This window comes from Mauremys mutica, chromosome 7 (assembly GCF_020497125.1).
Source record: "Mauremys mutica isolate MM-2020 ecotype Southern chromosome 7, ASM2049712v1, whole genome shotgun sequence".
Taxonomy (NCBI): Eukaryota; Metazoa; Chordata; order Testudines; family Geoemydidae; genus Mauremys; species Mauremys mutica.
The window spans coordinates 32233321-32244794 of NC_059078.1; the positions used below are offsets into that span (position 1 = coordinate 32233321).

Genomic DNA, 11474 nt, shown 5'->3' on the forward strand with positions numbered 1-11474 from the left:
ACAAGAGACGCTGACCAAATCCCCAGTGTAGATGCTACTATTGTGTCAATGGAAGAGGGCTTCCATCAATGTTGCTAACTTCCTCTGGGGACGCGCTGTTCCTGTACTGGCAGGAAAACTGCGTTCTGTCAGCATAGGCTGTGTCTACACGCCAGGGCTAGGCCAATGTGGTCTCTGCAGTGTAGATAGAGGCACTGAGATACTGAGGGTCTGTCCCTCATCTGTATTTATTCAGGGGGATGTAAAGCCGATACAGTGAGCTGTCATAAGATGGACAGGAAACAACAGATTGCTTATGACATGAAAACCGTGCTCTGGTCTTTACTACAGCACCCTGCTGTTCTTCTCTAGTGTGCCCCTGGGATGCCTGTGCAGCCAGGACTGGGTTAGCAGCCACCTGGTTTAGATGCATTTTAAAGGCAATTTTTATCAGTCTTCCTCATTCACAGTCTTCGCTGATTGATTAACTTATATCTCCCCCATTGCACCCTAGCGGGAACTCCTGGGTTGGAGCAGGGGAATGGGGGTGTCTGGCAGCCAGGACTCGTGGGTCCAAGCTCTAGTGGGGTTGGGGGGCAGAGGGGGAGGTCAAGTGGGGTGGCGAAGGGGGCCTGGGAGTCGGGAAGAGAAGCCAGGAGGCCTGATTCTGCCGCACAACACCCTGTCGTTCCACGACTGGAGGAGAAATATGCACCCAAAAATACATGGCTCTCGACAATAAAAAGTCTCTCCAGCACATCTCCTTAGAGCAGAACCATGCTCAGGCCTGGGCCACTCGCCAGCTGTCTCCCCGGGCCCCCCACGGGATAACAAGCCATCTGACACGAAACTCCTGCTCTTGTTGGCTGCAGGATTTTCACATCCAAGGTCCTGCTGGCCAGGGACATTCACCCCCCTCCCCTGCGGGAGAAGACCCACGGGCCCACCAGCCGCGCCAGTGGCTAAGTGAAAGCCCGCTAGGCTCTCGGTGCAGCCCCCAGCCTTTCGGCACTTGCAAGGGGGGAGGAAACGACCCGTAATTCCCCACTTTGCGGAACCGTTTACATCCCTTTCTGGACCTAGCCAAGGTGTGAGTGGCGGGGGACTTAGGAGCGTGTAAACCCGGACCCTGGATCGCCCAAACCTGGGCAGCGGAGCCGAACCAGCCGCCGGATGGGTTTCTCCAGCGCTCCTAAAGCGCCGGGATCCAGCGGCCAGGTTTTACTCCGGGCCTTTGCTGCTGCTGCTGAAAGCTGAAGATCCAGAAGGGGGGGGATCAGGATCCGGAAACCTGAAGCCCTCAACCCCCCCCGGCCGGGAATGGCCCCTGATGTAGCCCCCGGAGAGGCAGGGGACCAGGCTCTCTCCTAGGTACGTACGGAGCAAAGGCAGCTTGCACGGGGACTTCCCCCGGGAGCGGTGGTTGTGTGCGAGGCGAGGCCTGCAGAGCTGCTGTCCTGTCCTCACAGCCCGGGCAGCTTATGCCGGATTTAGCCCTTCCCCCGCCAGCTGAGGGTCCGCTCCCCCGGGGGCATCATGCTAAATTATTTGTGTGCGCGCGCGCGCGCGAGGGGCGATCTTTCCAAAAATACGTGTGTGGGGGGGTGTTAAAACGAAGCCTGTTTGAGGGGCATCTTTTCCCCACACTTTGGATTTCTAATAGCTGGAAGGGATATAAAGCCAACCTCTAGCTATTGGGGTCAGGAGTAAAATCTTCCCCCTCGTAGGGCAAGTTAGCCTATAGCTGCAGGGGTCCCGGTCCTTTCTTGTGAAGCGGCTGGTACTGGTGACTGCTGGGCTAGAGGGGCCCACTGGTTTTAGCTAGCAGGGCTGCTCCTATTTAAAAACATCTACAGGTTATGAATTCAGAGCCTGGTTTTTCTAGTAGTCGGGTTCCCCATTACATGTCAGTTTCCCCAAGGAGGCAATGTTTGGGCTGTGTCCACTGTAGGAGAAAGGTGGCATTACAATCAAATGTCATAATAGAAAACTTGTGCTGTTCGTGATAACACATAAGGGGCCCAGCTGAAATCAGGGCCCCGTTGTGCAGGGCATTGGCCACCTCCTTCTTCCCCTACTGAGATCAGGGCCCCCTTGTGTCAGGCACTACACAGCCCCTGAGCTGAGAATGAGGCCCCATGGGTCTGCACCAGCCCCCGCTTGACTGAGATCAGAGGCACCTGTTGTGCCAGGAGCTGCATGAAATAAAACAATCCCTGCCCTTAAAAGTGTACGATCGGTCATTTGGACAAGCTGTATTTTTAAGCAACCTAAATTTGGGGGCAATTTGGAGCTGGGAGGTTCCCTTCAAATTAGGCATTTAACTAACTTAGACGGTCTCCCCAGAAATGTCTCCCATATTTATTAAAATTACATTTAGGTGGTTGTGGCTGAGTCAACTGGGCATGGTTCTGGGAGCCAAGACTCCAGGACTCTAGTCCCAGCTCTGGGAGGAGATGGAACTTAGTGAGATGGGAGCAGGAGCTGGGAATCAGGACTCTTGGGTTCTATCCCCAGGGTTGTTAAGTTTCCCTTGGATTCTGTCTCCCGGTCTTATCAATGGCTGACCAAGGTTTTCTGGGGGGGTTGGGTGGGAGGGTCTCTTCTTTCTCCTCTAGATATTCCAGCCCCCAGTGCCTGGCACATCCCTTCACCTCCCACTCCAGGGCCACCATGGAGCTGAACGGGAAGAAGAAACTTCATGCTCTTTCCTTGGCAGAGAAGATCCAGGTGCTGGAGATGCTGGACGAATCCAAGATGTCCCAGTCAGAGGTGGCTCGTCGCTTCCAAGTCTCCCAGCCCCAGATCTCCCGCATCTGCAAAAACAAGGAGAAGCTGCTGGCTGACTGGTGCAGCGGGACGGCCAACCGGGAGCGGAAGCGCAAGCGGGAGTCCAAATACAGCAGCATCGACGAGGCCTTGCTGTGCTGGTTCCACATCGCCCGCACCAAGATGTGGGACGTCACAGGGCCCATGCTGCTTCAGAAAGCCAAGGAGCTCGCAGACATCATGGGCCAGGAGTTTGTGCCTAGCATCGGCTGGCTGGTGCGGTGGAAGCGTCGTAACAACGTCTGCTTTGGCCAGCGGCACCCGGCACGAGCGGTCCATGCCCCAGAGCCTCCGTGTGACAAGGTCCCGGCGCCGGCTTCCCTCAGCTTGCCCCAGCTGCTGAAGGATTTTGCCCCAGAGAACGTTTTTGGCTGCGGGGAGGTGGTGCTGCTGTATAAGGCCATGCCGGGCAGGGAGCGGGAGGGAAAGGAGCGGCTGTGCGTGGCGCTGTGCGTGAACGGGAGCGGCACAGAGAAGCGGAAGCCCGTGGTGGTCGGCAGGCGGTTGGCTCCGCGATGTTTCTTTGGGGTCAACACGGAAGCTTTGCCAGTCCTTTACCGCAGCAGCGCTGATGGTCAGCTGACACCGGAGCTCTTCTCAGAGTGGCTGACGGACTTTGACCGGGAGATGGGCCAGCAGCACCGCAGTGTGGCGCTTGTGCTGGATGCCGAGCGGCGCTTCCCTGATCCGGAGCCTGCCAACATCCGCCTGGTCTTCCTGCCCCCGCAGCCTCGCCATGACGACGGCCCCTCACCTTGCCCGCTCCATCCCGACATCGTCCGGGATTTCAAGTCCCGCTACAAGCGCAGGCTTCTGGGCAAAGTGTCCTCCATCAGCAGCGAGACCGACAGCTCCCCTGCTTCCATCGCTGCCTCCATCACTGTGCTGGACGCCCTCCACATGGTGGCGGCCGCTTGGGACAAAGTCCAGCCCTCCCTGGTGGAACGGTGCTTTGGGGAGGCCGGCTGCTCCAAGGGGAAGAGGTCCCTGGGGCCCCCCAGCCTTGCCCCCCCCAGGGGGATGAGCCCAGAAGATTTCTGGCGCTTTGTGGACATGGAGACAGAGCTGGCCTGTCCCCCAGCCCTGCCTCCGGCCGGGGCCTATAAGGAGGAGGAAGAGGAGGAGGGAGAGGGAGAGGACCTTTTTGGCAGCCTGCCCACCAAGGCTGATGCCCTGAAGGCCCTGGGGACCCTGCGGCGCTGGTTCGAGTGCAATGGCTCGGCCGAGGGGGTCTTCCAGCAGTTCTACAGCTGCGAGGAGGAGGTGGAGCGGCTGTGCTGCCAGTGAGCACCCAACTCCCCACACTACCCCTGGCGGCCTCCCAATGCTGGAGCATGGAGGGGCTGGTGGCCCTGTATCCCACCGACTCAGTGCTTAGAGAGCAGGATTCCAGCCCAATCGCCCAGTGCCTGAGTGCTGGGGGGCTGGCGTCATGCCCCAGTCCCCCACTAGGGGGCACTAGAGGGACTGAGTTCATGCCCCCATTCTCTGCCATGGCCTCTGAGAGCTGGTTCTGGGGGAGAGGAATTGGAGACCTGCCCTTTTCTTTCTTCTGGGTGCATCTTTATGGGCATATAAAGATCTGGAAGAGCCCCCATTATTAGTTACTGCTATTACCACCACCCTCAGCAGGATCCTCCGCCAAAAGTTTCCCACTGGCAATTCTGGGGTGCGCCCATTTCAAGGATGTCCTGCTAGTCACCCCCCCAAAAGGGGTCAGGCCTCTTCAGAAGTCAGAGTCAGGCTCCTGCTGTCCTAATGGAATCACAGTTACTGCAACACTCCCGAGTCGGGCTTAGAAACTTTTCCCCACAGAACTGCACTTCTGCACGAAATAAATCCAGGGAAGAAAGAAAGGGGGAGTTGAATTTTGACAATTTCTCTCCCAATTGTTTGAGCGCTAGGGCATTCAACAAAACCAACCCCCCTGAAAGCGATAGCAACAACAGCCTGAGTGAGGAGAACAGCTCCCCGCATTAAATGAATTTCCTTTCCAGGCACCTTATTATCCTTCAACTTCCCAGGGATCCAAGGAAAGGGAGGAAGAGAAGTGATGTTCTAATGTGAGGTAGTGCACCACCCCAGAGCCAGCAGCCTCTGATCTTTGGATGGGAAGATTTAACTTCCATGGCTGCAGAGGGGAACAGAAGTATGGACTGGGGGTAGGGCACTGGCCTGGAAGTCAGGACTCCTGGATCCTATTTCTAGCTCTGGGACGGGAGTGGTATCTAGTGGTCAGAGCAGAGGAGGCTGGGACTCAGGACTCCTGGGTTCTATTTCCAGCTCTGAGTGGGGCGTGATATCTACACTGTAATGTAAGCCCAGGGTTTGAACTCAGGCCTAACCCCCCTTCCATCTACACACAAATTGCACTAACCCAGGGTCAGAGGACCCCACAGGAGTAGAGGGTCCAAGCCTGAGTTAAGCTGGGACCCAGGGTTCAAGCCCTTTTGCTTTGCAGTGTAGAGGCAGCCCTACTGGACTCAAGCTCTGGGAGTCTGCCAACAGTCTCCCACAATCCCATGGGTCAACTTTCTTTGTCCTCTGGACAGGCAAGGTTTCCCACCCTGCACCAGCCACATTTTGGGAGGGCACAAGGAAGTGTGGGACACGGTAGTTGGACTTGGGCCTGCATAATGCAGCATAGATGCTGGAGCCCTAGGTTGGGACCCAGGGTTCAACAATTCCTAACCCGGGGTGGCAAAGGAGCGTAGACGCTCAAGCCCTAGGTTAACAAACCCGGATCTGCAACCTCCAGTTCCACTCACCCTGGACTTACATTGCAATGTAGACAGGCCCTGGGAGTCCTGACTTCTGGGCTCTATTCCCAGCTCTGCCTCTGACCTTGAGCAAGTCCCAAATCCTCTCGGTGCCTCAGTTTCCTCTCCCATCCTTTGTCTATTTAGACTCAGCTCTTTGGGGGCAGGAACCATCTCTCACTAGGTGTACAGGGCCCAGCCTAATAGGGGTTCTAAGTGCTACCATAATGCTTCTAATAAACAAGGAAATACCTTTTAAAAAGCAAGATAACCAAACCAGACTTACAGACCATAAAGAGGAGCAGATGCCTCATTTTATTAATCCCCCCCCCTCCTTCTTTTCAAGTCACCTTTAAACAAACACACACTGTAAAATGGTACGATATTTCCTATGGAAATGGCCCTGCCACAGGGAGCTGCACCCACAGACAGAATTCCTGGCTTGGTCCTATTTTTCCAATGGAAACTTAACTCGCTGTCGGGAGGTTTAAACGTGCCCAGTTTGTTCTGCTGCAAAACACAATGGCCCCAGGATCGGTGAGGGGTTTTTGCTTCGTCCTCTGTTGCCTGGACATACCAGGCTAGCTTTATGGGAAAGCAGTGGGAGTCGGTTCTATCCCCAGCTCTGGGCAGGGAGCTGAATCTCCTGAGGTAGAGCAGGGCAGGCTGGGTGTCAGGACTCCTGGGTTCTGTTCCCGGCTCGGTCACAGACTGGAGCCGTTCAATTTGCCATTCTGTGCCTCTTGTTCCTCTCCTGCCCTTCGTCTATTCAGGCTCTAAGCTCTTGCAGGGACTGTGTCACCCCGTGTCTGCGCAGCACCTGCCGAAGGGGTGGGGGGGAGGCTCCCCAGTCTTAGTCAGAAATGTCAGGCACTCTCAGAACAGAAATAATTTACTCCCATACCTGAGTAGTTTGCAAGATCGGGGCCCTTACACAGGAACAACAACAAAACCTCAAACCTAGTTAATAGACTGCAAGGGCCACTGTGGATCATCTCATCTGCCCTCCTGTGCAGCCCAGGCCGGGGAAAGTGCAGAGATTGCAAACTTCAATCCAGTTCAATGACTAACGTTTCAGGCTGTCCCCTGAAACAAGGGTATCTGCACTGTTGGCGCCGAGCTGCAGTCAGCTGCAGCAAAAAGACCACCCTTTGCAGAGGAGGTGGTTAGTAGATCTGGGGCCGTGGTTCCAGAGCCATAGGTTCTGGAACTGGGGGGGGGGGGGGGCTACTGCCCCCCCGGCTTGACGTGGTTTCCATTATATACAGGGTTTGCAGTTAGGTTGAATGGCTCAGCACCCCCCCTATACAGATTGTTCCAGCGCCCGTGTCCAGAGAGCCCCGTTTACTTCAGCGGTTCACCCCGCTAAGAGCTGACTGTAGGGCCAGGGTCTCCATTCAACACACAGCTCCTTCAGTACCCAAGATACGCTGGGTTTGGACTCATCCTCTCCAAAATTTCCACCATGGTTGTTGTTGCAGGAAAGCAAACAGCGTAAACAGAACGCGTCGGGCAACGGGGTTTTGCCTTGCAAAATTTTGATGAAAATGAATAAAAATCATTTTGCTTTGTTCAGCAAAGGTTGAAGGACTTCGGCCAAAACCCAAACTTTGTCCCAAAAAAACATTTTGCTGCTGCTGCCGTGTCTCATGGGAGTTGCGTTTCAGTTACCTCATGCTCCCATTCTCCTCGATAGGCCAGGCTCCCAGGTCAGACTACATCTCCCATGATGCACCGCTGTCCTCCTCCTTGAAAGGGTACCTCACTGGAAACGTCATCTGTCTGGAAAAGACCAGCTCGTAGAGAAAAACCAAGGACATGGGGCATCCAAACTAAAACTCCCACGAAGCATTGCAGCAGCATCTCCAAATTGAAATATTTTGATTTTTGACAAAAAAAACCCCAAACCAATACAAAAAATGCCCAGACATTTCCCATGGGAAGCAGGTGCTTTTTGCAAAACATTTTCTTTAAATCAAACCCACAACTTTCCAGGGACAAATATTTTCGATGGAAAATTTTCCTTCTGCCCCATTTTCAACCTTGATTGTTCAGCAGCCTGGGCTTCATGCCATCAGTGTCTCCAAGTACCTGCATGGGGAACAGACATTTGATTACAGAGGGCTCTTCAGTCTATCCAGCAAAGGCCTAACATGACCCAGCAGCTGGATGTTGAAGCCAGACAAACAAGTTCCAAGGAACAATGGATGAAGGGCTGGAGTGGATTCTCCGTCACTGGCACTTTTTAAATCCGGACTGGATGTTGGGCTGACAGATCTGCTTCAGTTCAAACGGGAATTAATTGAGGAGTGACCTGTGGCCTGTGCTATACAGGAGGTCAGACCAGATGATCACAGTGGGCCCTTCCCGTTTCAGAAATCTAAGAATTGCCATCACAATGTGACCCCACCATTCCAATTCATGTGGTGCTTCGCAGCTAAACAATTCCCAGGGATACAGCCAATGTTTTGGATTGGATCAGGCGGCGGGAAAGCAGTCTCACCGCCCCTAGGAGTTCCAAAATCATGAGCCGGCTGGAAAATCACCACGCTATTGGCTTAAATTTTTTGGTTTGTTTTGTTTGTTTTTGAAACACACACTTCCCCCCTCTAAATCTACTGTCTGGGTTTTCAGTTGTTTCCAAGCTTCTCCCTACACCCTCAGGCTGGAAATATTAAAAATACATATGCTCACACGGATTGCATTGGTTTCACTTAAACTGGCTTTTGGTTTCCAACCGGTTTAGCCGGCACCTGCAAATTTACTGACACAAGCCAAGCAGCTCTGCACCCAGTTTAAAGCAATACAAGCACGTCCCCACACCGAGTCGCATTAGTTTAACCAAGCCCGTGTCTATACAGAAGAGCTGTGGCTTAGTGGGCAGAGCACAGGACAGGGATCTGGATTCTATTCCCATCTCTGCCACTGGCCTCCTGGGTGACCTTGGGCAAATCACTTAAGAGCTCCAGGCCTCAGTTTCCCCATCTGTAAAATGTGGCTAGTGATACCAACTGCTTAAGTTCTTTGAGTTAGTTTTATAGAGTCTAAAGCCAGCCGGGACCATTGGATCATCTAGCCTGGCCTCCTTTAGAAACACAGGCCATTCAATTCCATCCAAATACCCGTGTTGAGTCCAATGACTTTAGTCTCTTGAGGACTGTGTTTTAACTCCACTGTTGAGCCCCAGGCAGAGAACAGGAGAGACGAAGGGTCCCCGAGGCCTCTGTGAGGCAGGGATTGAGGAGGTGAGACATGCCTGGATTATCCCAGCAGCTGGCCCGCGGCCGGTGCTTTGGCAGATCTCATGACAAGTGCGGTGTGAGAGCTAGGTATGTTTATACTGCTACAGCTATTCCTGGATAAATACACTGGGGTAAGTCACCATCATACCTCTAACTGCCTCCACTCTAGGATGTGTACAGGTCTGAACAGAGCAGTTAAAACAAGCCAAACAATCACACCTGTAACTGACAGTTTTACCGGGGCAAAATCTAAGCATACACCAGGCTTACATAAGAGTCTCTCATAATACCAGGACTCCAGGAGCAGGAGCTTTAACATGAAAGCAGCAAATATCATGAAACCAGGGCAATGCTGGGAAAGGTGTTTTTTTAGAATCCCGCTGTGGTTTTCTTGTAAGGTGAATCAAACGAAGGGGAAAAATGAACCGCTGGACAAAAGAGCAAGTGTGTTCGATGTAGCTTACACTCACCAGGCACTGAGGGGTTTAATGCTGCTTAGATTGGGAGGGAGCTAGAAGACAGGATCTATTCCAAGCCCAAGTCAATTTAACATTGTCCTGAAGCCCCATGACCAGCACAGTCATCAGATGGAGCCTGGATATTGGTACACAAGGCTGGGATATTCAGGGACATCGGAGTGTTCGGGATTAGAAAGCCTTTCCCCACTAGGGGGCGCTGGTTCCCATCCAGCCCCAGGGATGCAGGGTCTTTCCCCTCTAAGGGCACCAGCTCCCATCCGGCTCCAAGGTGGTGGGACTGGCTGACCTGGGATGGAGGGGTGAATGGGATATGGGCCCTTTCCCCTCTCGCTCCAAGCCGGCCCCAGGACAGGGGGACTGGCTGGCTTAGTGGGGCAGAGAACAGGATCCATTTAGGTGCCAAATGGCCTGAACGTCTCCTGAAAATCCCAGCCTCGAATTCGGAGCCAGCAGTGAGAAACAGCAGCTACAGTTAACAGAAAGACCCAGTAACAATTAATACAAGGTTTTTTGGGGGGTGGGGGAAGGAGTCCTTTTCCTCCCCCCTCTGTGTCATTTCCCATGTTTTCTTTCTCAGAGAATCTATGTGAATGCAAATAAAAATGGTATCAATAAGTCCTATCAAAATGCCGTTCTATCAATCCACGGTGGGGCCGCCTCTGGACACTGAGTGCAGAATTTGGCCCTAGGAACAGGGGCGGCTCCAGGCCCCAGCACGCTGCCTCCCGAAGCCGCGGGACCAGCAGACCCTCCGCAGGCAAACCTCCGGAGGCAGCCTTCCCCTTGCACAGATGGTACTTGAGGAGTCTCGAGAGGAAGATAAAATGCAGGGCATGGGGCAAAAAAAGGCTGCAAGGTGGAGAATAATAGGGAAAATGTTCTATTGCTGTTCTGTATGTCAATGGTGTGGCCTCATCTGCAATACTAGCTAGCAAAGGAAGGAAGACCCAGTAGTTAGAGTGACTTGGGAGACCCAGGGTCAATTACCTGCTCTGCCACAGATTTCCTGTATGGTCTTGGGCAAGTCCCTTAGTCTCTATGTGTCTCACTTTCCTCATCTATACAATGAGAATAATAGCACTGCCCTGCCTCACCGGGGCATGGTGAGGAAAAATGCATTAAGGCCAGTGAGATGCTCCGTGACTAGGGTAACGGGGTGCAGACAGGTATCTGAGCTAGGTTCTGTGTGCACTGCTGGTCACCCCATCTCCAAAAGGGAATTGCAGAATGAGCAGGGGGGTCAGAGGCCTGGAAACACTCTCTGAAAAGACTGGGATGGGTTTCAAGGAGACAAAGGAGAGGGGACATGATCAAAGTCTCTAAAATACTGACTGGTCTAGAGAAGGGAGATCAGAGCTTCTGTTCTTGTCTCGTACCATGAGAACAAGGGACTGTCTGGTGAAATTAAAAGTGGGGAAATTCACAATCAAAGGAAATGCTCACCTCATACAACAAGGCATTAACCTGTGGAACTCCCTGCCACAGGAAGTCACGGGGGCCAAGAGCTTAGCAAGTCTCCAGAAAGGGAGTGGAGATTGGATATTCCTGGTCTCCGTATCACAGGGCATAATTGCACAGATGAGAAATTAGTGTCTGATTACAAACTTGTTCTGCAGGGGGCACTCTCCCCTCACAGTGCTGATCTCTCCCCCCCCCCCCATGTGGCACTAAGGGACGCTGTGCTGAAGCATGGGCGGCACAATAGGGGGTGTTCTCTCCTTGCTGTCTGTGCTGACCCCAATTCTCCAGTGCAGCACTGTGACAGTTTCTCAGCTGTGAAGACAGGCTCTGCCCACCTCTTGTTAACAATACCAGGGCAGCAAGATATAGTGTGTGAATGGCCAGGATACATTCTGGTTGGGCTCCCTTTATCCCCCTGCATATTTCAGCTGGACAGAAGAGTGTCCTTAATTCTCCATTCTAAAAGGTGTGTGTCAAGTGAAGCTGTTAGCAAGCAGCTGAACTCCACACCATTCAAAGCAAGGGATCCCTGTATAAAACGGCCCTTGTGCCCCACCCCAGAGGCAGCTGCATCTCAGTGCCAGGCAAGGCTTTTCTATAAACCACTTTAGACTCCTTTAGCAAAGAAAGGCGCTGTGGAAACATCGGCTCCCACCATTGCTATTAATTACTAACAACCCGACTCACTCAGGTAATCAGCTCCCTAGAGAACATGACCCTAATAA

At 53.2% G+C, this 11474-nt stretch overlaps 1 protein-coding gene across 1 annotated transcript; it reads left to right on the plus strand.

Annotated features, from left to right (window-relative positions):
* The first annotated feature begins 940 nt into the window (after nt 1-940).
* On the plus strand, nt 941-8262 carry TIGD3 (tigger transposable element derived 3). Its single transcript, XM_045024146.1, has 2 exons — nt 941-1350; nt 2598-8262. The coding sequence occupies exon 2, from the start codon at nt 2653-2655 to the stop codon at nt 4093-4095; it is 1443 nt and encodes a 480-aa protein (XP_044880081.1). The 5' UTR covers nt 941-1350; nt 2598-2652; the 3' UTR covers nt 4096-8262.
* The last annotated feature ends 3212 nt before the right edge of the window (nt 8263-11474 follow it).